This window comes from Amia ocellicauda, chromosome 23, assembly GCF_036373705.1.
Source record: "Amia ocellicauda isolate fAmiCal2 chromosome 23, fAmiCal2.hap1, whole genome shotgun sequence".
Classification (NCBI taxonomy): Eukaryota; Metazoa; Chordata; class Actinopteri; order Amiiformes; family Amiidae; genus Amia; species Amia ocellicauda.
In genome coordinates, this window is record NC_089872.1 from 9,977,800 (window position 1) to 10,002,990 (window position 25,191).

The 25,191-nt window shown below is 42.6% G+C and overlaps 1 protein-coding gene across 4 annotated transcripts; it reads left to right on the forward strand.

The window, feature by feature from the left end:
• Nucleotides 1-676: 676 nt before the first annotated feature.
• LOC136719043 (ribosome-binding protein 1) lies at nucleotides 677-23,965 on the forward strand. Of its 4 annotated transcripts, none has more exons than XM_066696866.1 (24): nucleotides 677-891; nucleotides 4,251-4,986; nucleotides 11,838-11,989; nucleotides 13,501-13,623; nucleotides 13,759-13,911; nucleotides 14,070-14,188; nucleotides 15,167-15,320; nucleotides 15,709-15,847; nucleotides 16,089-16,276; nucleotides 16,421-16,458; nucleotides 16,546-16,636; nucleotides 16,960-17,052; nucleotides 18,271-18,363; nucleotides 18,837-18,905; nucleotides 19,097-19,186; nucleotides 19,342-19,434; nucleotides 19,652-19,723; nucleotides 20,175-20,270; nucleotides 20,413-20,496; nucleotides 20,845-20,937; nucleotides 21,939-22,022; nucleotides 22,586-22,684; nucleotides 22,957-23,106; nucleotides 23,450-23,965. In XM_066696866.1, the coding sequence occupies exons 2-24, from the start codon at nucleotides 4,278-4,280 to the stop codon at nucleotides 23,486-23,488; spliced, it is 3,021 nt and encodes a 1,006-aa protein (XP_066552963.1). In that variant the 5' UTR covers nucleotides 677-891; nucleotides 4,251-4,277; the 3' UTR covers nucleotides 23,489-23,965. The 4 variants fall into 4 exon arrangements, with proteins under 4 accessions (XP_066552963.1, XP_066552964.1, XP_066552966.1 ...); XM_066696867.1 differs by having other exon boundaries at nucleotides 22,963-23,106; XM_066696869.1 differs by lacking the exon at nucleotides 20,845-20,937.
• Nucleotides 23,966-25,191: the final 1,226 nt, after the last annotated feature.

Consider the following 25,191-nt stretch of genomic DNA (forward strand, 5'->3'; position numbering starts at 1 on the left):
TTGTCTCTTACTTTAATAAAGGTTTTACTGTAATATTTTAAAATTTTCAGCAGAACATATGGCAACTTAGAAGCCAATTAACCAGTTATTATTTTTAAAATCAAATCAAATCAAAAATCAAATCAAAATCAAATCAAATCTTATTTCATCTATTTATTTTGTTGCTGGAAATAATAATAATAATAATAATAATAATAATAATAATAATAATAATAATAATAATAAAAAGCTTTATGCATTTTGTATGCTGCACAAAGCTTCCGAAACCCTCTGCCTGTTAAAATACATTTCCGACCGAACAAAATGTATAACAGAACACATTTTCTCGAAAGGAAGTACACGTAATACCAAACACTTCATCCTCTAAAAGAACACCCTTTTCTTAAATCCCACTCCGAATTCGCATCATTTTCAACCAGAGCGGTCGGGCTTGCCTTCCCCGGGGCGCCTGGTTGTTGTAGTTTATGAATCGCGCCGCTGCTTCGACAGCCAATGGAAAAGACTGGCGGCCAGAACTACAACTCCCAGGCGTCCCATCGAGCGTCCACGCCCACTTTCGCAGCAATTCGTTGCGCAGAAATTGCCGCTGTTGCGATTGGTTAAGATGCGGTTGAGTGACAGCGTTCGAGCCAATGAACAGCGCTCTCAGTTAAAAGTATGTGGGCCACGGGCCGGCTTTTTGCCAGCTCAGAGAAAGTGCCACGACTCCACAGACAGCGGCTTCTCCAAGCGACTGAAAACAAGAGGCTGGGGAGAGATATCTTGCACATACAATAAAACCAGAGAATACAATACAAGCAGAGCCTTAGAAACAATAACGCAGCTTTTTTTGTTTTCCTTCTGTTTTTACACAATTGGAGTGTTGTGCAACTGCTGCAAACAACTGATACGGTAATGTGCCAGTCAGAAATTTGATTTATTTTTGTATGCACTCACTCTTAGTTAGTTAACCAAATCTAGTATGAAAAAGAGTGCAATCCCAGCTTTAATGTGTGTGAAGGCATTTAAATGATTTCAATTCGGATGGGGAGAGTGAAATCGGGATATATATGTATTTTATATATATTTTGTGGTTCTGAAGCCCTTTTAAGAGTATCACCAGCAATGTGTAAACCTAAAAACTAACGGTTTGCCTTTTTAATCCGCATTGTTGTTTTATTGACAATGGGAAACACAATCGGTATAGTGCATTTGGAATAACTGTATTGAAATGCATTTTTATCATTATAATTATGCATGGAACTTAATTGTATTCTATGCTAATTGTACATATTGTGGTTTTGTTCAGATTTCACAATCGGGATTATAGTATTGCAAATAAATAATTGTATACATTGCTGTCACAATATATGTAAAGGAGTTATCCAAAAGTGTTGCAAACTCTCTTCTTTCCATCTCCAAATGTGTCTGGTCGTTTCAGTGCTGCTACATAGTAACGTTAAGTTAGTGTTAGCCGATTTGAAGTTCAGCTAAGTTTTGTTTAGGCAAATCTAACAAATACATATTTGTGTTTACAGTAAACAGAAGGAATCTATGAATACGTACACAAGGCGTAGTCGTAATTGTGTCAATGAATAAGAAGTGCGATTAGTAATGAAAAAAAAAAAGAATCATGTGGCTGAAATCCGGGAATATCTGACTACGTGTTCAAAAAAAAAAGAACTCGGGTTGCGTTCGTCTAGCGCAGATGTCCGCAGTCCTGCGCAGATCTGCGCTGCTCCACCAATGGGATCAGTGGAATTCTGCAGACCTGCGCAGAAACTGGAATTGTGCGCTGCAAGAAGGCGACCGCTGACTGCAGTGGCGCAGCGGGGCCGCAGTTTAAAGGGCTGTGCGGAGCCGGAGAGGAAAGCCATGGTTTACGTGTCCCAAGTTTGAGCGCGTTTCTCCGAGGTCTTTTGTAATTCAGTGTCCTAAGTGCGCATATATGAGCCCAGTGTCTTCATTAACCACTCTGCCATTTTCCCAATTATTTCTATTTCCTTATACTGACATACCTTGCGATGCCAGGTTGAGTATGCCGAAGTAGACCTATTTTCCTTGCCCTTACTCATTATAGTAGTTTAATTTGAATACCTACTTCCGTCTCATTTGCAGTTCGATTACAAGAAGCTCATACTCTATTCATATGTCCCCCCCAGAGAGACAGATTGACAATGTCCTCTCAAATGGGAGTCCCGTTCCCAGAACAATATAGCACCGCGACGTGTGGAGGCTCTCGGTGCAGTTAGATCCTATACTGAACTGCCCAGTCAGCACTTTGAACGTGTGTGGAAGTCGCACTGTGGGAATGTCTGCCTTATGCAAACTTTGGCTCCGTGGACACATTGTGTCCAGGATGTCCATCCCCGGGTCCTAACGCGCGTAGAGGCGTCTTTTTTTCCATGACGCCTCTTTCAGAGTAAGATATGTAACTTACTTCAATAAATCAATAACCTATAGCGCTGCATAAAGCTCACAGATCGATGTATAGGTTTAAAGTGATCGGTCTCCTGTGTAGACTAGGGCGCATGTCTTCTTTACAGTCAACTGCAGGGGCGCTTTTTTGAGTTGCATTGCTTTTGATAATCGCTCCATACTTTTAAACACCCACCAACTTTAATTTTAGGATTTGTTTTCCCTGGCGTATATTCGGAATTTAATTGAAGGCCAGAAATTGACATTAGTAATGGCTGAGGGGTTTGTAATTGGCACATTATGCTGCTGGTGGTACAGGAGAAAACCTCCGTGCCACTGATTAACGCTTTAATTAGACCGAGTAATGAAATTAAATGTAAGTAAATGGCATTGAATGGCATTTTTAATGATGTGCGTCTGTGCCCTCAGTTTCTTTAATTATTTAGCTTTACATAATTTGACTTCAAAGTGTAGTGTGTTACCTATAAAACGAGAAGCACTTGCAGTCCTAAGTGTCCTGAGATCTGGGGTCCTGTTTAAGGATCAATCCTCAGAGGACGAGGATGGGAGTTGTGGTATGGGTGCAGTAGATCGGTGGTTAAGCATCCCAGTTAGAACTAGTGCATTATAAGTAGTGTACTAACGTTGATGGCCAACTCCTGTGCTCCAGAGTTTATTCCATCTCAGGAGGTTAGTTTAATTTTCAATATACGTTGCACACATATTTTGCATATGTTTTTGTGTAGTCAGTCGTGGTTTCCTAATGCCCGTATCCAGCAAGGTTGATGCTCGCCAGGAATAGGTGATGTTGAAATGATTGGAACTTGTATGCAATCCTACAAAAAAGTCCAAATCCTGGTCGGGAGGCTGGCCGGTTTGCTCAGGCTTTGTAGAAGTTGGAATTGATTTCCAACTTGATTGGTGGTGGCTGTCCAGGTTTAGGAGCTGATCTGTCGACACTGTTCTCCTCAGAAGCCCTGTGCCACCGGTGTATTGACGCGGCTCCAGAAGCCGGTCTTGGGACGCCTGTGTGAATGGAACCGCGGCTCCCCCAGGAATCCCTGTGGAATGTGGAGGGGGTGGAGCCTGGAAGTGTTAACATATGGGAACTTTGTGTGTGATTGTAAACTTATCCCAGGGAAGGAAAGAGAACAGAGTGCAATTGTAAATGTGTAGAACTGGTCTTTTCTTTTTTTTGGTGGACATGAAGAATATGGTAGGATATAGTTTCTATAACGGTTTTGTTATTTTGGTTCAAACCACAAACTGAACTGGACAAATGTTTGTTGTGGTTTTATACCTAGTAAGGCAGATTCATTCTTGGACTGTATGGAGTTTCTGGTAAAACTGAACATATTTATTAGTTTTATGTACATACTGCATTTCACAGTGCTACACCTGTGAGCTGAAGACACAGGTGTTACAAGTGACATCCTTCAGTGGTGGTACTTTGCACTGTCGACAATAATAGCCTAGATAAGTAGTATGAATTGTAAAACGATAAAGCCAGTTTACAGATGTCTGTACTGTACACCATACTGAAGTGAGCTTTCGTTCCATTAGTTAATGATCTTCATTGAAAAATGAAGGTAGGGTTCAGTTTAAAGTCTCCTAAGGTGCTACATTTCAGACATTTGATGTTCTGGACATCTAATTTTACTTTCTTCCGCTTCTCAGATGAATGTTGACTACTGTGTGCTGTTTTTTGACCATTTGCATGTCATTATGCACAATACAAATGTTTTCCTGTACATTCCAGCTTGGTTGTTGCAATGTAGTGACGTGGATTAAAGCAAACTGACCGTAGAACCTGCGTTTCTGACCTTTCATTCCCCTCTCTTTGTGTGCCACAGGTTTGATTGGATAGTGAACAGAAAGTGATGGATATCTACGACCCCCAGACTCTTGGCTTCGTGGTCTTTGGTGGCTTCATGGTCATCTCGGCCATCGGGATTGCCTTGGTCTCCACCTTCTCCATGAAGGAGACTTCATATGAAGAAGCCTTGGCCAAACAGCGCAAGGAGCTGGAGAAGACCCAGCCTCCCAGGTCCGAGAAGAAGAAGAAAGACAAACCCTCCGAGAAGAGGAGCCGGATCAAGAAGAAGGACGACAAGCCCAATGGCAAACTCCCGGAGCCGGAACCTACTCCTGAAGCCAGCGAGACCGTGAGCGAATCGGAGCCCGAGCCCATCTCCGTCATCCCTGCCCCCGCTGCCCCTCCAACTCCCCCCACTGCCGCCCCCATTGTCCTCACTGCCCCTGAGCCCCCTGTCGTGGCCGTTTCCCGCCCCCCCACCCTGGAGCACCAGCCTGCGCCCTCCCCCAAGGACAAGAAGAAGCGGGAGAAGAAGGTGGCCAAGGTGGAGCCCGCCCCCACTCTGATTGCGCCTGCAAAATCTGCCCCCGTGCTGGAGACCGTGACCAAGGAGGTTCCCATCATGGCCGTGCCTCCCGTGGGAGCCCAGACCAGCTCCCCCGTGGCCAGCTCACCCCCTCCCAAGAAGAATGAGGCGATCGTCAGCCATGATGAGGTCAAGCAGAATGGTCAGTCCAAGAAGAAGGTGGCCTCCAAGAAGAAAGTGGAGCCAAGTAAGTTTCTCCCCCCCCCGTCAAGTACACAGCTCTGATTCCCAAATAGTTTTGAATGGTTTGACTGATTCCTGGAAGTCTTTATCTTATTTATGCATTAACTTCAGTAAACAAATTAATCTGAATTTCCCTTAATTAACGATTGTTAAATGAGATGATTGATCTGTGCTTTGGCTTATTGTGACATTATTTGTATTTTCAAACCTTCAGGAGGTCAATAATTGGAGCCTTGACTGGATTGGAAAACCCAACTTGTGTCCTGGTTTCAGAGACCACGTTATAGTGGCGTTAATGATCAACAAGTAGCAGTAAAACGAAAAGCAATATAAGTGTGTGCGTGACCGGTGATCTATGCATTCGCAGATAAGAAAAGGTTAACCGCTTCAAACCGTGCATGCAAACGGATCCGGATGTTTCTCGATTCACATAATATGCAATTGTAAAATGTTCAGTAGGTCCAAAAGTGAACTGTTGAGGACCGTGCTGAAGTTCTGGGTTATACTTCTTAGAGGTTCTCCTGACCTCTTATAAAATTTGCTCTCCTTAAGATGTTCTTACTGAGGGAGAGAGAAGTGCACTTGGCTGTCCCTCACAGTAAGAGACAGCACCCTGTGACTGTGTCCCTCTGGAATGGTGAGTGCTGTCAATATGGCACTGCAGGAGAGTTATTTAGAGATGGTCACTTTTCCTTTAACTTACTATCCAAATGTGTGGAGGTGATACCTTTTGAAAGTTACAAGAATGCATTCTTTATTAGAAACAGATGCTCCTAAATGTCTTCCTATGTCTTCAGTTTTATTAGTACTACAAGGGATGGTAATCTTTCTGGATTTTATATAAAATTTCTATGGTGATCAGTAACCCTGCAGATGGCTGGTTCCTAAATTGCTTAAATACCGTAAACTAAACTAAATCAATTTAACCTCGCTTAGACGTTTGACTAATTCTTTGTGAAGCAACAATTGATCTCCTCTGAAGAATTGTAATTTCCTCTTTATCAAGTAATCGATTGATCTTTATTCTGGATCTGCGCTTACACTGTGCCCTCTGTCTTGCACGCGAACCAGACTGGATGATTTCAGATTTCCGTTTCGAAAATACATTTGCAGAAGTATTTCACCGAAAAGATTCCCATCAGATCTGGCCCGTTCTGCAGCAGTACAGTGGTGTCTTTTTAAAGGTCTGCAACAAGAAGATAACTTGTGTGGTGTGCCTCGCTTTCAAAAATGACAAAGACTGCCATGATTAAATCCACCGACTGTCCTAATCTGTACTCCAAAGTTAGTGCGGTGTGTAATTAGTTTTATAAGCAAGCATGTCATTTTGTGCTGCAGCGCGTTACCTTGAAGCATGGGTTTTGAGACGGCCCATCACTTCCTTTATGTTCCCATCTCCAGCTCTTAATGTTTTCGACAGCCTCATTAGCTATGAGGGAAATTGCTTTCAATCTGGGCGTTGCCTTAGCAGCAACAAGAAGAAAGATGTGATAATTATCATAATTTATTAAAGTGCCACCTCAGTGTAATCTTAATGATACTGGCTTGTACCGCTTTTCTAAACAAGAAAATTAGGTTGCTTGGGGCAAGTGGGTGGTATAATTATACACTGGGACGTTAGACTGATACTGTAAATGTACAGGTTAATATTATTAGTCTTTGTGAAGATGGCTCACTTTAAAATTAATTGTAAAATGTAGTTTGTCGCCTTCCATATTTTTGTGCCCACTTTTCCCACGAGGGCTTATTGTGTTGCAGTGAGCCCTTAAGTCTCACACTCGGCTATGGCCTAGATCTTTTACTGCCTGTAAATTGGTTTCCTCCAATATGCCCCATTTTTTTTCCATTTAAAAAATTCTTTGTTCTTGCTTTTTTATTCCTTCCCTCCCCTCAACACAAATTAACTGGGTGGTACCATGGTGACTGTTGCATGGTAAACATCACAGCGCAATATTCAGTCCTATTTTAGGGACATGTTTTTAATGTTGTATCCAGTGTAAATTGAATCGGCACCTTTAATCATAAGTACCATTTTGGCAAGTATCAACAAGGAAAATTAACAACCTACAGCTACAATATATAAGCCCTTTAGCCTATGTTTTGATTCGGTCTTGGGTGTGGTAAGTGCTACAGGTAGATGATAATTAGTACAGGATTTGAAGGACTAAATAGATAATCTTTTCAGGAACATTAAAGGCTCGTTTAGAGGTTAGAGTTAAGATTATTCTGAGTTGATGTGGGGAAGATTTGTGTTCCTGTAATGGTGCAGCTGCCCTGCTAAAATTGTGTCTGTGTAAACATGGAGTATCATTGTTGTTGTGGATCAGCAAGTGATCCACAATTAACCAGACCCCTGGAGAGATTTTTTCCAGCAGCGGTCTTGTTTACCCATGCTCTCTGCATCGCTGGAGTCTTCAGTGTTTTTCAGTTCCTTTCTTTAGAGGCATGTATTCTGGTACCAATGTTGCGTTGAATAATCGGCACTCTGGGAGTAAACGACCTCGCAGATGAACCTGGGGAAAATGGTAGCAATAGGATTCGTGTCTTCCACACACTGAATGCATTTTAACTGCTGAAATGGACATCGTGAGCATAGAAGGATCCCGTCGTAGTCCTGACATTTCCGTAGCTCTTCCCGTCTGACCTTAGGCTGAGGCGTGCGGATGCAGTGGGGCATTGTTCAAAAGCCCATGAGTGAACACTTCAAGTGAGAGGCGAGGGTCTGAAAGGCCTCTTATGTGAAAGAGTCTCTCTGTGCTCATCCGTAGCCAGATGTCAATACTGATGAATTAATTGTCCGTTCAACAGACAACTGTGAAGGTCGAAGAGGAGTCGTGCTATAGCTTAAACCCCCCATTTATTTATTAATTTCCATCAATATTTGATTAAGATGGGCTTTAAACTAATTGCACCTCAAGTGACAGGTGCATATTAATTAATGAGTTAAATTGAAAGTTCTTGGATACATTTTATTGTAGTATTCCTTGATCATTGCTACTACCTTAAATTACCACTTGGTTTTAAATGACAGGAGGATAAGTGAATCTGCCATTGTCGCACTTGCCATGTCTTGACATTGTCATGCGGTTGACAATTCATGGGTCATGGATCATTGTAGCTGGATGGGGATTTTGGACACATGTAACGCATGGCCCATGAATATAGTTGAACATGTGAAAGTACACCAGAAGTTGTCTGTCCTGTAAAGTGATAAAATGAACCTCTAGGCTAGTGGAATCTGCCCCCTCCCCCATGTAGATGCAATCCTACTGGTTAAACAGGTTAGTTTATCTGCTTTGGTGGCAAACCCCATTGGATTTTGTTTTGTTTTTATTGATATGTAATACCTGGTGGCACTAATGGGAGGAGATATTGTGGGTCCATTGTTATGAGCAGAGCTGTGATTATGTAACTCTAAAAGCAAGTCAAATGTACCTCCATGCACAGAATGGCAAGCAACCAATGATTGAACATTCTTGAGTTGCAAAGATTTAATGATTACTTTTACCAATCCCTTATATCCTGAAGTGCCCTTGAATGCCCAATTAGTTTTTACATGCATGTGGACATTGCATCTTTGGGCTTTTGAGTCTGGGCTGTCACTGTTTATCTGTAACTTGTATCTTGTATTCTGCCCATTGGCTGCTTTAGCTTGCTGCCCAGTTAGACAATTTCTGCGGCAAAGTTTGAGTTCTGTGTGCGTCTTCCATTTCCCCTTATGTAATTCATCACTAGACAGTCTAGGCCAGTTGAATGTATGAGAGATTACCCCTCTTCATGAAAATATTAATGCCTTTTTTGGTCTTAGATTTTTTTTCCCCCCCCGCCAACATATGACAAGAAAAAAAAAAACATGCTGCAACAGCATATTCTCCTGGTTAAGATGCAGAGGGGCAACTGAAGTCAGTATTGCATTCCTGACCCATTTAATCACTGCAGAGTAAAGGCCCACAATCCCCCCCGTTACATCTCGGCACTTAACTGTTGGATTTGGTTCCAGTAACCACAACAAAGGAACATGTGACTACTAATTTAAGGGGAGGGCGGGTGTTGAGGACGGGCTCCAGGCAGTTAGCAGAGATGAAGTCCCTTCTTTAGTACCACTTTGTCGATGGTGAGCTCTCCCTAGGAAGTTGGCTGAGCATGGATGGGGATTTGGTTCTGTAAAGTTTTCATTCATCCTCCTTTTCCTTGTACCATTATGAATGAAATGATACTCTGATCAAATTAAATTTGAGTCTATGCTCACTTGATTTTTACTTTAATGCAAATAGTTCAAATTAGGCTGGTTTCATCCTTCAAAAAGTAAATGTCTGTCTCTCTCATAATTTTACATATCCCATGAGCATTTTTTTGGCGCTTTCTCAAGAATAGATGATTCAGGACTCCGCAGACCTTGTTTTTATTGCCTTTAAGTACTGTTTATGACAGTGCTGAGAACAAGCGATGCCCTTTAATCTGTATTAATCATATGAATGGAAAGTATGTGTACGCGTAGCCCCTGGCCTCCCAGCGTCGTCTGCTTGACTGTTCTCCAGCAGCTGATGAAGTGGGCTGCAGCCCAGAGACATGACTTTACAGGCTCTCGGAGCTGAGAAGAGGGGAAGAATCGGACAGGAATGCTTGCCTTCCCCCCGGAATCCGGGAATCCGGTTATTCACATTTCCGTTTGACTTTATTCTGACATAACTTTGTGTAGATGTAGGAAATAAGACCTACCATATTACTTTTTGTCAGCATTACTGTTCTGCTGCATTAGTAGAAAGTGTACAAGAGCTTGGGACCAATCAAACTTGGAGTCACGCTTCTGTGCAGTGGGAGATGTTCCCCTGTAGTGTGTTTTTTTTGTCTCCTGTGGTTTTGAAAAGGAACCCTAGGGCGTCCCATAAAGGAAAATGCATGGATTGCTCAAATACAGTGGAGAGCGCTAAAGGAGCCTTTTAGGATGTGAAGGACCAGTTTGTTTGAGACCTGTTTTTTGTACCCCATAATAGGAGTTCCTGAAATCCTATCCTTGCTACGGTTCAGAATCTCTGTGCTCCAGGGAGGTTTCGGAGCCAGGCATCCGTTTATATTGTTGTTGCCGAACCTGTAAAGTAGATTAGGTTAATTAAAAATAACACTCTGGTTGCTTTGTGGTGTGTTGGCCCAGAACAGCTGCCAAGTTCCCCAGAGGTACCAGACTTGAAAGGCACTATGTAAATGTTAAACTCCCACTATAAACCACTGCAGAATTAATTTGCCCTCTGGGCCGATTATACGAGCATGTTCAGACGTTCAATATTGTCACCTTTCGAGCTGTTTCAGATGAGTGCCCCCCCTAACATTTGCTTTAGATAAAATTTGCTCCTCAAAATGGAATCAGCCCACCGAAGCTTTCATCTGTTCAGCGTTTTTAAATGAACGCAACCAAAATTAACACGTGTGGCGGCTAAACTGTTATCGTCATGAAAAGACTGTGTAATTCCCGAGACGCACACAGGTTGACAAGTCATCAATGCCATTTCAGCAGGCACCTACAAATTAAATCTTCCACCCAGAATTTCTCCCGAGCCGAAACTGCCTGAACACAATAGCTGGGCAGATCTGTTATATTAAATGGGTTGGCTCATTTTGTTTTACAGACAAAGCCCTTCAGTGCCCTAACAATAGGGGTGTTTCTGTGCCCACAGCGCTGTCTCGAGCTGGTGCCATTGTGCCCCATCTCACAGCTGAGAGATACCCAGTGACCTGCTCTAGAACGGAGGGGGCAGAGCTGGTTTGTGAAGGGCAAAGCATTTTCAGGACACTTTCACACTTTTCATGAGCTGGGATTCAGTAGCACCAAATACAGCCATACAAGTCTGTCTGCCTTCCCAATGTGACAACCAGAGGTCGGGAGAAAGCTCAACACATTCTGGTTGTGAGATGCTAATGTCTCATGGGTGTGAGTGAAGGATGTGGGGATCATTTGACCTCACTTCACATCACTTTGCCCATTGAGCTAATGAGCTTGTTCATAAACTTGAGTCCCCTGACCTTTGCTCCCTGTGTTTGATCATTGGCCAGAACACTTTTTCATTTGACCAATTGAGGTGTACGTCTCCGAGCTGTCGCAGTCTCTACCTGAGCTTTCTAAACTCATCCTGAGGGAAATCCGCAATGCAGTGAAGATATCCTTCATTATGGTCAGCTCCCCCACTCTTGGCTACACCAATTAATATGCATAAACTATGTATGAACTCGTTTTACTGTTAAACCCCTCATGGCTCATTCAATTGAAGTATCTGTCAGTCAGAGCCATTGATGTGGTCCTGAAGAGGCAGGATTTTGGTAGTTAAAGCAACTCCGCTGTTGAGTTTTTGGATGAACGACCTGAAGTATAATCAGTCGTGACATTTGTTTTTCTTTGCTTGAATACCAAGTTTTTAATGCCGGTCAGAGAAGATGGTAGAAAACACTTTTACAATGCAGAGTACAAGCTCCAGTCGTTTTAGATCCTTGACTTGGATCATGTTCCCTCCTGGTTGGATTCAAAAGGTGATTAACTGTCTTTCCAGCAAAACTGGAGCTTCAAAGGGTGTATGACTTTTTTTAGCAAGCTTACTCATGTAGTGAAACACTGATCCATAAAATGAACCATTGAAACACCCAACTGGAATACCAGCCACACCACAATCGGTTCACTCAGTTTGATCTTTAAAGTGGTTTCTTTAGAGGTGTTTATTCAGCTTCCAGAAAATTCTTGTTTTTTTAGTCACCTGGCTGGTGACGTAAGGGAATTACTTCTGGTTGAAACGGTGTGAAAGTTTTGGTCCCTGGCTGTCAGATGGACAGATGTGTCATCATATTGTGCTGTTTTTTTTTTTTTTCCAGTGCCGGCTGAGTCCCTGGACGCACCCTTGTACCTGCCTTACAAGACCCTGGTGTCCACTGTGAGCAGCATGGTGTTCAGTGAGGGGGAGGCCCAGCGGCTCATCGAGATCCTGACGGACAAAGCAGGCATTGTGCAGGACACCTGGCACACGGTACGGCACTTCTTAATAAGTAAAGTTCATATTGCTGCTCAAGAGAAATAGAGAGAGGTGTGAGCTGAAAGAAAAAGTGCTTGAAAAGGAGGTAACCCCACAAACCAAAAGCCCAGCAAATGACTTGTATATTTTTTAACAGTCCATCTTTTCTTTCTTGTCCAAAGTCCCACCTTGTCTTTTTTTCCATGCAAGTCTACAACACACTGAATGAATTAAACCATTTACATGTATTTGTATCTCTTGGCAGACTGGCTCTTACCCGCCATTACCTGAGCAGTTTCCACTCAAATAATACTGAATATGATTTAAGCTTTTCATAAAACAGTCAAGCAAGTGTAATAGTGCTAATCTACAGCCAAATATAAAACCTGCAGTCCCTCTCTAGAGATGCTAGAAAACGGTTTGGGGATTTTTATGCATTTAATTGACCATTTAAAGGCAAACATCAGATCACCAGTAATCTAAGAGAAACAAATAAAACTGTGTCCCACAACATCCAGAACTGAGTGGATTTTCTTTCCCTTCCTGAAATCTTTTATGTTTTCCAGTGAAAGTAAATAGTTTAGCACAAGTCTGTTTATTCAGTCTTCGTCTGGAATGGCCTAATGTTGGCTTCTGCAAGATGCTTATCAAGTTATTCCCCTTCAAAATATTTTTTATGGAATGTGTGCCTGTACCACTCTAATGGGGAACCTCCCAGCAGACACGTGTTCTCGGCTGACCTTAAAATAAGCTTTGCGAGAGAAGTTGCCTGCTTTCAATATTGCCGAATACTTTGCATTTGAACACGTTATACAAGGCAAACTGTCGTGTAGCTCAAGTTTCTATTTGACTGGAAATTCTGACAAAAATTAGCCTTGATGCTAAGTTTTAGATAACCCTTAACATATGAAAATATATTCAAATATATATTTTCATTTTATACATAAATATACATACACACGCAAGCACACATACATACACCTTTTTTTTTCCCCTTATGTAAATGTACACTGTAATCTGAATGCTTGAAGGTCAGGGTAACTCTCTCTGTAACGGTAATAACAATGCTATATTATATTATGAGTGTGCTTTGTTCTGCTGATTAATCCAGCTGTTCCCCACCTTGATGGCTGACGTTTGCCAATGTCTGATAAGTTAATAATTGAATAACAAATAAGCATGTAAATGCCAAAACATCCCTGAGTAAAGTGATGATTCATTGCAGACAAGTTAGTTATGGCACAGAGCGATTTGAAGCAGTAATGCGGGAGGGAAATTCCCCTGCAATTTCTCCATTTATCCGCTGGGTTTCTCTTTAGCCATAATCAACCTTTTCACCATGTGTGAAGGATTGTAGATTTAAAAAGAGGTGATTTAACGGGAGAAGAAATGCTCAAGTATTGGACCCTTGGTGGAAATTATGCAAACTGCAGAAATGATCAATATACATATTAGGAAATTCTAATGCAATGAGAATACTACTTTTATTTTTCTAATTCACTTTCGAATAATTTGTTGCTGTTCAGGCTACCCAGAAGGGAGACCCGGTGGCGGCCCTGAAACGACAGCTGGAGGACAAGGAGAAGCAGCTGAGTGCCGAGCAGGAGGACGCAGCGGCCGCCAAGAACCGGCTGAGAGAGCTGACCAAGGTGAGAGTGGCCTGCATACCGGTTAAAGAGTCTGATTTACCTAATGCATCACTTTTGACAACGGCAAAACTTCGGAGTGTTGCTCTTGCCGAGACCCCTGCAGTGAAGTGAAACCCTTGCTCTCTCCCCACACAGGAGCTAAACTCGGAAAAGTCCAAAGTGGTGTCCGTGGAGGCCCGGCTGAAGGAGCAGCTGAGCTCACGAGACCAAGAGATCACCGCCCTGCAGGCCCGCATGCAAGCCAGCTACAAAGACCATGTGGCCGAGACGCAGCAACTGAACGCCAAGGTCACTGAACTCATCCTCAAAGCTTTGACTTAATGGGGACAATGTGAGCCTGCTATCAGTGGTGCTCATTACTTAATCTCAAATGTGTTCAAAATGAGTGACGTAGATTCCACAGTAGTCTGGCCCTCCCTCCCTCCTCATCTTCGATCTCTGTACAGGTCCAGAACCTGCAGGAGCAGCTGGAGAACGGCCCCAATGCCCAGCTGGCCCGCCTTCAGCAGGAGAACTCTATCCTCAGGGACGCCCTGAACCAGGCCACCAGCCAGACGGAGAGCAAGTAAGTGGGGAAGGATTTGAGACTGCCTTGCCTTCCAGAACTGCTTCCTTCACATTCCCAAGCCCTCGAGATGAGCTTGATCTTTCCAGGGGAACAAGCTTTCAATGTCTTTCTCTGTCCCCTGGTGATGGCCAGTAATGATCTAGAACTTGTTTGGTTTGAACACCTCCCGGTAGATGGCGAAGCCAGAAGACATGGGAATGCTTACTGGCTATTTAAAAAGTAGAATGATTTAAAAAAAAAAAAAATCCTGGAACAACTGATGCGAGGAAATGCGAATTGGTTTAATCGTTTGGAGTTGTCAGCCTTAAAATGTTTTGATTGTTCAAAAGGCAAGAAAAATTACTTGAAACTGCTCCCGGTTTGGAAATCAGGATAATGATGTAGACAGTGGTAATCAAGTTCAATGCTAAGTGTGTGTTCAAAGGCCAAATGCATTCCAATTAAGCAGATAGTCACAATGGGGTTTACATCAACGAGATAATGACACCCCTGAAACATATCTGAGGCAAACTGTGCTTTGAGTCACTTATCACATTATTCCACCAACCCACACTGCTTTAATACCATGGTTTAATATGTACTTTATTTATGATTATTACACAACTGAACATTTGGTTTCTGAGCATGTGAGTGTGCTTAAATGACTTTGTGGGGGTGGGGGGTAGTTTTCAATATATTTAAGCTGTGGCATCAGGAGATTACTTTCCTAGCTGATAGTCTACCTGGGGCTCAGAGAAGACTGTGGCCCACTTCCAAATCTATACAATCCACGCTGTTAAAGTTCAATAGATTGCTTGTTTTCAGAGCCAGCCAGTTGGGTTTGTCCTGCAGGGTCACAATCTATTGGCAGATGGATTTCTCAATTCTCTGATAAAGGGACCTTTGCCGCTTCAATCGAATGAAATTGCTTTTGCCTGTAGACTCCGTTGAAGACATTGCCTTTGGATTTGCAGTGGTCTGCTGTCCTCCTTTCAGGCAAAACGCGGAGCTGGCCAAGCTGCGCCAGGAGTGCACCAAACTGACCAAGGACCTGAGCGACAAGACCGAGGCCCTGCAGGCGGACGAGCAGCAGAAGAAGAGTCTGGAGGCCAAGGTGGCAGCCTTTGAGAAACAGGTCGGCCAGCTGCAGGTAAACCCAACCACTGCACCAGAATGAGTGCCGAGCAGTTCAATCTCCCTTCCTCTTAAAGCCTAGAGTTCCTTGACGAAAGATGATTGATTTATTTTACTATTAATTTTGTATTCTCTTTGAGAGAGACTACTGGCACAACACAGACCTAGATCAAATCCTTTAGTGCTTTTCTGTATCCAGCGTGGTTGTGCTGCACAGATCCTTTCTCCTCCTCCGTCGAACGCATAAACCACACAGACAGTGACGTGTGCATCACTTCAGTGCTGTTGTGAGCATTAGTGCCAGTCCACCCTTCCCATTCTAATGGGATGCAGTTGATCTGGCTGATAAATGCCTGGGCTAATCCAATCTGTGCAATGATTTAATGCCCCGAATGCGCCCGCAGTCTAGCCAGGCGGAGAGTGAACGTACCCTGCAGAAGAGGCTGGATGAAGTGGGCGAGGAGCTGAGGAAGTCCCAGAGCAGCAGCAACAGTCTGCAGGCAGAGCTGGAGAAAGCCAAGCGAGAGATGGCCACCCTGACAGGTCAGTATTTCCATCACACTCCCCTCTGCTTCCTGTGAAATGGACGACCATCACTACACGGTAGCATTGTGGGTTGATCTAATAATGGCTGAAAGCAAAGTAATTCCCATAATGAATCCTATACTCGCAGCCTGTAACTAAATTGGGCATCAGAGCTTGAATTAATGTTTGAATGCAGGGAGTTTTCTGGTTCCTTTTCTCGCTTCACCAAACACGGGCCTTCTTTATGACCGGTACACAGAGCTGCAGACCCGAGTGTCCAGTGCAGAGGCAGATGCGAAAGACAAGTGTTCCCAGGTGGAGAGCCTGCAGTCCCAGCTCAGCCAGGTGAGCTCGGAGAAGAGCCAGCTGCTGGAGAGGATCCGATCCATCGAGGCCCTGCTGGAGGCCAGCACCAACAAGCAGGTGGAGGAGAACAAGGAAAGTCAGGTAAAGCTTTAGATGGCCTTCCCGGAAACTTCCAGAAACTTCCATTAACCCTAGACCAAAAACATCTGTAAAGAACCTGTTGTATAATGCTTTGAATGTTCAGCAATATACTTAATCGCTGACTTTTTTTTTCCGTTTAAATAGATTGCCAGTGCAGCAGAAAATGAGCAGCTCCAAAACAAGTAAGTGTTTATTCCCATCCCACCACCGCCATCATTTTTTCCCCCTGCACAGGTTTAAATTTGGTCTAACCAATTCCTCTCTTTCAGCTTGAAGGAAAAGGAAAACCAGGTTTCACTGCTCGAGACAGAGATTCTGCATCTGAAGGAAGAAATAGAGCAGCAAAAGAACAAAAACAATGTAAGCTCTTATAAGTTGTGGCTGTGAATGTAATTGTGCTGAGGAACTTCAACATGGCACTCTATAGGTTTTTATAGGTGATACCACTGTGTGAGTCAACCTTTATTCATTTTAAATTTATTTAGTTTCAGAGCCTTTTAACACTCCAAAAATGTTAGGACTACCATTATAGGGTGATTATATCAGAACAGCACTGATTTGTCTAGTACAGAATGTTCTTGCAGGAGAAAAAACCCATAAGATGCCTGTTGATCCTTGCAGCTGGTGGTGGTTGAATAATTTCTGACGCCGTGGTTTTGTCACACTGACCTGTCTCCCGTTAGGACCTCCGTGAGAAAAACTGGAAAGCAATGGATGCGCTGACCTCCGCAGAACAAATGTGCCAAGAGAAATTGAGTTCCACTAAGAAAGCCAAGGTTAGGAGTCTGAAGCCTTGAGTTTTACTGAGACCAAGAACCTTTGGCAATGGAGACCTTGAGGAAAAGTTCCTCAAACCAAAAGTCAGTGCAATTTAGCTGCTCTCTGAGCCCAAAATCCTTTTTATTTGGCTGCACTTTACGATCCTATAGCGCCATCTACAGGTTGGTCACAGATAAGGCAGGCTCTTAACATTTCAAGCAAATAAGCTCAGGTCTAGTTGAGATGACCAAGTCTTGACAAATGACCCAACAAACATTCCTGCATTTCCAAATTTTCATATTTTGCATCCCATGGTTTATAAATTATGTGGAGCAACTTTCAAATAACTAGTCTGCAAGGTTCAGAGCAGCTATGACTTGCTTAACTTGGATGAGAGTTTCTCCATAAATGTGTACAATTAGTTTAGAATCATGAAATCTAGATGGATCTACTTATAAAGCTTCAAGACACTGGCAACATTAAACCCCATTATTTTTCAATATTAAGGTTAATGTTTCACACTCTGAATTGAAGACCTTTTTCTTACTCTATCAATTAATGTTTTAGCACTTTTGGTTTGAAAATCCAGACGAGGTTCCTGCTCCAACATTTACACCCAAATCCTTGTTCCCTTTTCTAAAGGTTTTTGAAATTGTGTACTTTCACGTGGATGACCTTTTGAGGGCATGCTTTACCTGTACTTTACCTGTGTCTTGAAATAGATTAGTGATATCAGAAAAGATGTAACCACTTTTCACTTCCAAGTAGGAATGTCTATCTAAGGAGAAGTGCGCACTATTTTGAGATCTGCCTTTTAGTTTCCATTTTGTTTACTCTCATCTTCACTTCACAGCCTCACGCAATTCATTCTTGTGGTTCTTTTCTCTTTGTAGCTGATGGACCTGGTGTCTCTTTTCAGTGTGTGACCTCTTCACTTGTCTCCTTTTAGTCCACTCCGTTCAAGGCATCCTTTTGCTCACCCACCCTGTTCCTTTTCTAATGTGGGGGGGGGGGGGGTGCCTGGTTCTCTGCTTCTGTTTTTCAAGCCCTACCCTGAATTTGTGTCCCCCTCTGTCACATTGAGCCAACAAGATATTTTCTACATCGACACTAGTTCCCCAGTTAACGCTGCCTGTGGATTTTCTGCACACGATTGCCACCCAGTTCAGCGTGTGAAATGCATCTGTTCGCCCCAGTGTGTTGTCATAGTTGCTAAGGCGCCCAATTCTTCCCAGGATGCTGTGGAGCAGCAGCTAGTCTCGTGGCAGACGGAGACCAGAGAGACCCTGCAGACCCTCTTCCCAGAGATCTCCTTCGACACGCAGCAGGTAAGTGGATATGCTTTGTAGAAATCCCCTCCTATCCTAGTATAGAACCTGATCCATTTAAAGTCTTACCACATAGTGTAGGTAAGGTCTGATTTTTACTGATGCACAGAATGGCTGAGGTCGGTCCTTTTTAGATGTTAACCAGCATATTGATGATCCAGTTGTTTGAAGAAAGCACTCCGCTTTCCAAACCAAACTCTGCTTGAGAGTTGATCCTTTCCAGTTTTATTCTTAAGGCCTGTGTCTTGCAAAAAGGTTAAATAAATAACTTATGCACAGATAGAAATTTACAAGTTCAGTCTTGGATTGGCGTGTGGGGGTGGGGTGGGTGGTGTAAATCACTTGAGGAAAGAATCTTGGACAATGCAAGTGAAAGCAAGCAAGTTCTGAAATGTCACCAGAAGGTTCTTCTCATCACGTGCTTTTAATTCTATGAGAGAAGATTTTACAAAGATTTTATTTCATCCTTCCAGACTGGCTGGTTGCAGGAATTTAAGCACAAAGCTCAAGAGAGTCTCAGCCAGCAGACCACAGAATCGCCGGTGAGTACCTGCTCTGAAAGTATGGGTTATCTCTCATTGTCCTGCTTGATTTAAGTTTTGAGACAAATCCAGTGTTGATTTAATGCATGGCTACCACTCTGTAATCAACACACAAATGACTGAACACTATTTTAGCTAAAACCTGTGCTCACCCAAGATCCTGCAGTAATCATGGTTTGTACTGGTTGTAGGAGCTAGCGATGAAGCTAAAAGAAGCAGAAGAGTCTCGGAGCACACTACAGGCAGAGTGCGATCAGTACAGGACCGTTCTAGCCGAAACGGTGAGTGCATTGCCTTTGTGGTGTAAGAAGTACTTTGGCTGTATGGCTCTGCTGAATTCTTCCTAGGTCCATTGTTGGTTGCCTTTCCACCAACTCTCTGATGTGCTCTTAAATTTCTGCCCTTGTTTTCTCTCCCTGGGGGAATTGTTGTACAGGAAGGTATGCTGAAGGACCTTCAGAAAAGTGTGGAGGAGGAGGAGCTCGTGTGGAAAGCCAAAATAGCAGAGTCCAAAGATGATCTTAAGAAGGTATGAGGATGTGTAAATGTTTACAACATGTTACACTAGTATGTTCCCACCGGCTAAAGAAGCCCTGCCCATTTTCACTCCTAAGCACACGCGTTCTTAAATTGTCCTTCAGATCGTCTCATTGTATAGCAAGCAGGAATTCAATGCATTAATTCAGATCCATCGATACAACCATCCATGACAATAAAAGGCAATATTTTGTTGGTCCTCTTGGCAGGCTCTGGAACAGATACAGACTTTGGAATCGGCCACAGAAAAGCTGAAGTTAGAAAACCAAAGCACAGAACAGGTATGATCTATAGCAGGGTTCCCGAAGTGCGGCCCTCGAGGATGTTTGGTGCGGCCCCCCAAAGCCAACCTTCAAACACTCCTTTTCTGAACCTTTACTTTATTTTTACATATTTTTACATAAATGGGGGAAAATAATACAAACAATTAACGTTAATAAATGTTCCCTAACGTAAATGTAAGGAAATAAAAAGGTATGATTTGGGACATATTTCGTTTTCATCAGGTGGTTTATTTTCTACTGCGGTTCCCCATCCCAGGCAACCAGAAATTGGCCCTCCATCACGAGACATTGGGAACCCCTTATCTATAGACTTCTCAACTGATGTGCAGTGATTGAGCATTGAAGCAGCATTTTATCTGTGGAGAAGCAGTTTAGGTCCATCACAAGCTTTCTCAGCCCGTAGCCCTGGAAAGAAATGTAAGTGGACACTTCCACTCTTCCATTGCAGTTAAGGGAGCAAGTCATGCTTCTGGAGGCGCAGGTGGAGAAACAGCTAGAATCTGCGAGCTCAGAGAGCCAGAATTACTCTGAAGAAGTCGCACAGGTAGGTCCTCTGCACTCCAACTCCACGTTTCCAAGTCAAGGGAACTCTTCATAAGCAATGCAGCATAGGAACTTTTGATGTATACATCTATTTTACTTTGACATTTTCAAACTTATTTTGGTTTCTGTTTGTCTCCTATTAGCTGAAGGACTTATTATCAGAAACTCAGAGCCAGCTGGAAATGACAAAATTAGAAGCACAAAAACAGAGTGAGGAACTGGCTTTGGTAAGTTTGTTCTTAGAATTTTTACAAGTTGTTTATATTTCAGCCATGTTTGTAGATGTCTTTGAGTGCCATTATTTTACTCGAATCAGCTGTGACATCTGCAGCAGACCTACGCAATGAAGAACTGAAAACTACTGTAACGGGAATTGTAACCCTAACAGGACATTTAAAACCGTATGGCTGTATCAAAATGATCTCTTAGCTTATCAGAATCTGAGTGGGGTCGTATCTGTTCCTTATCCGTAAGCAACTCTCTGCCCTGCAATGTCTTCTGATGGAGGGCCAGGGTACGGGTATAGCAGGGCTGTGTGGGTGCCTTGTGAGTTGAGTAAAAGCTTCCTGTTGCAGGTCAGACAGCACCTGAGTGAGATGAAGGAGCGAGTGCAGGACGGAGAGGCAGCTGGGTCACAGAACGCCCAGACAGAACTGCAGCCCAGCAAGGTTAGGGTGCTGAGGCCTGGCAGGGCCTTGTATGCAAAAAAAAGGGAAGCTGGGACAGTTTTTGTTGTGGCTGTCCAGTTCCCCTCATGGGCTGATTTTCTTTATTTAGTCCTATGCTTTCTTGACAGGGCTCCTGCTCTTGCAACACTAACCATGTCTCGCCTTGCAGCTGTTGTCAAATCAAAACCTACTCCAGTAACCCGGGCCCGTACTATTTGCTTGCTTGTCGTATATGTGGCGCAGTGTTCGATTTGCAACAACCCTTGCGCCTGCTTCACCCGTGCCTCCATTAATCCCAGAATGCCCGCTTCTGCCATTAACCGCTCAACACGTCCGCTCTCTGCTTTCTGTTCCCGCGTTAAAGCACCTGTGCTGCTGTACCTGCTCCTTGATTTTATGGTGTTGGACCATAAGGCTTTGCATGAGCAGGCAAATTGCTTACTGTGGTGTAGCAACATGTCGAGTGAGCACTGAAGAGGTTTCCAGAAGGGATTTTTTGTAGGATGGACACTGTAGTGTTTTGGCACATCCTCCTTCCAAAATGTGTGGAATGCAATTTGATTTAAAAGCCTTTGAGAAGTTTAATTTCTTCTATGAGGTAGTAACTTCCATGTAGAGGAGGAAACTACATTGCGGTTCCCAGCACTATAATGCAAGCAATTGACGGTCTGACATAATTGCCATCTGCATTCTTCGCCTCTGAACCGAAATAACTGCTGAACAACATGTAGTGTTCATTGAAGAGATTAAAATCTGTCAGTCTTATTTGTGACAGCTGGGTTTGAAGCCAAGTCTTCCATCTAAAAAAAACAAAAAAACACCCTCATGTCTATCATGTTGTCAGAAGATTGAACACCCTCTTCAAATATAGTGCACAGAAATGCTTTTCAGTGTTCAAAGTTTGTGTATGATTGTCCCCCCACCCCCCCCCCCCCCCACCATCCATGTGGCGTTGTTTTAAAGCGGTTTACTGATTTTTATATTCTTGTTTTTGTGTTTAGTTACAATCTCAGCTCCAGGAAACTGTAGAAAAATTAGAGAACGAACAAACTGTAAGGCAGCAGCTGTCAGAAGAGTTCGAACAGGTAACCTCTCCCGTCGTCTACACGCCCTCCATTCTGATCATTGCTGTCATTCCAGGCTGCTTGCAAGCTACTACTTGATAGGTTTTCCAACACCGTGAATTCCAGCAAAGTGATGTGCACTTTTTCAATTTTAGTTTAACTTTGGAATTGGAATAGATTTCCAAACTGTTAAAGTTGCACTGACATGGAACACTGTATACACAATTATTTTGAGTCTGTTTTGCGGTGTCATTACAAAAGATTAGATTAGATCAATTAGATGCCAGATGTAATGAAAGGCTGGAGAACAGTAATTGCCAAGTGGAAAACCAATCCAGCAAGCCAGCCTATTGGATTAGTTCAAAAGCTGCAAGTTTCGTAAATGATTTTTATTTGTATTTTTTTAGGCAAGGTAGTACTTGGTCTGTATGTTGGAAACTTCCTACTGTACTTCTCCTGTACAGTTTTCATGCATGTTCTGTGCATCTTGCCAGGGAAATGTCACATTTTAGTAGAGACCAAGTCCTCGTGTTTGTCTCCCATTTAATTTACTTCTGCGTTTTTATTTTTTTTCCTTCCTTCAGGCCCAGAAGTCTGTGTTAGATCTGCAGGCAGAGCTGGAATCACTGAGAGCTGCTGGAGACTCCCCCGTCACCGACACAGACGATGCAAGTCAGTTAAAGGTAAGCAGAATCCAGCTGTTGGTGGTTCAAATAACATCTGGCTTTCCAAATCCATACAGTCTGTCTCCAGTTTACCATATAGATAACTTCTTAATGACTCACCCGTAATAGACTGGGTGTTTTAAACCTGTTTGGCCCTAAAGGCATTCGTTACCATGCTGGTTTGATGTTTTTAATGTTTTTAAAATAATGCTAATTGTGGATATAATCCTCTGAGAGGTGTTGGAAACTTTTGTGTGGATTTGAAAGTGTTTTGTTCTTCTGTCTGTGAGTTACAGGATAGGCTTGATAAGGAGAAGAAGCTAACCAAGGATCTGGGACAGGCTGCCACCAAACTGCAGCAGCTCCTCAAGACCACCCAGGAGCAACTGGCCAAGGAGAAAGAAACCGTGAAGAAACTGCAGGACCAGCTTCAGGGACAGGTACTGGAGTTGGAGAGAGAGCACAAGCCATTGAATTAAAATGAATTTCCTGTCCCGAGTACCAGTTAACCTTGTAGTGTTTTTGGCCTCCAATTCAATAAACAGTTGAGCTTAGTTGAGACCACTGTAGTTGTTTAGTTCTCCACAGCATGGTGAATTCCTTAGAAACTGTTAATTACTGATGGAAAAGGCCATATCAGATAGACAGACATGGTTAAGATCTGTGCCTTTTCAGGATTCATCTTAAACTGTTGGATTCATTATCACCCTAAAAGGTTAAGAGATCAGTTGTTTTGAGCTGCCAGAGGTATGTAAATGCAGAGCCACACGCTTTATCTTTCAGGATGAAAACGACGGCTTGAAGGAAGGGACTTCTGTCTGAGACTGAGAAAAAACGAAGACACTACAGAATTTGCCAAAATGCCTTAGTTATCGTAGTTATGCATTCCATGGCTGTATGCTCGCTCTTGTACTGTAGTTCATGTAAAAAAGAAAGTTAGAAACATTTCAATGCGAGAGAGAGCTGCAGCTCCATGCCTTCGTTTGTGTTTTTCATGTTTCGTTTGTATTTTTCATTTTTGTCAAGACATTCCATCAACAAGCTTTTGGCTGTCAAAACGTACCCATTCAGTCTTAAGTTCACAGAACGCCTAAAAGTTCAGTGTTAAAGAAAAGGGAAACCATGTACTTTTTAAATGTACATCAAATAGTGCAATGTTTTGTTTTGTTATTGTCAAAGAGGTTGGAAAGGTAGGAATGTTTAAGGTACACGGATGCAATATAAAGTGCCTCTACTTCTGTAGCTGGCTGTCAAACACCAATGTGTGAGTTTGATAAAGAATAAACTACAATGCAGCCACCCCTTCGTTCTTGGTTGATTTATTTAACTTGGTTTTGAATGTTTTATTCCCATTTTACAAATTCAGCAGTGATGTAATGAGGCAGAAGTTTCAAAATCAAATGCACACTGCAGGATCATTTTGTTTAATGACCATTACCATCTTCAATGTCTGTATATTAGTGCTGTGCCGATACAAGGACTTAATGTAGACTCACTGACCTCTAAAATCAGTGTTTGGGCATAAATAATGAATAAACAATGTGAGAAATAAGGTTTACGGGTGAATTAACACGCATGCAATACTAACCACAATCCTATAGATGGCGGTAATAGGGCAGCCACTTGGAATTCTGGGCCCCATGGATAACAGGCCTAATCCGCCTGCTCCGAATAAAGCTGCAGGAATCACTGAAGAGCTATGGTATTTATTTTACCGAATACAACTGGTAGAATTTACAATTATTTCTCTATATTTTCAGGAAGAGAGGCTGCCTAGTCTGTATATTAAAGTATGGTGTTTTCAATTGAACAGAACTGAGGAAGACGCAATTATCTATTTTATCAGGGGATATTCATTAGCCTATGTAATTATATGTGCATATAGAAAGTTCAAGATGCTGACAACTTGAGCCTATTTTGCTCCACATTTAGACTAATTTATGAATATTTGTGAATATGATGTGCTGGGTGACAAAGTGTCACTCACAGTAAGTTTTAAATATTTGTTACTTTACCGGTGTCGATATTATGGCGTCGTATAGCAAAAGGCGAGTGGTCAAAATTAATTAAACTACAATTGTTTATTATACATCTTATGACATTTGAGTCATGGTATCTGATAGCTGAAGGTTAATCCTTTTGTATGAAGTGTACACATTTCAAATAGATTTTTTAATAAGGGGGTATTAATGGGAATTGGCTAAATCTGTCCTTTGTGTGGGATTGGGGATTGCTGGGTGCACACCATTTCTCTTGGAGGAAGGAGACTTGTGCATGTATCCATAAAACATCTCCGTTACTTCTAGGAATCGGGCTAAAAGTTAGTTTAGAAGTAAAATTACTCCTCGCTCAGAGTAGGAGTTATAAAGTCACTTACACCTACTTTTAGAGTAGGATCCAATTGTAGGAAAAAGTTCATTTTCAAGACAGTTTAGCTTAGAAGATGGCTTACATACGGTTACATTTGCATTTTGTCAGCACCTGTATGGTCGCTGACAATGCAGCATTTGACTAGATCAATAACA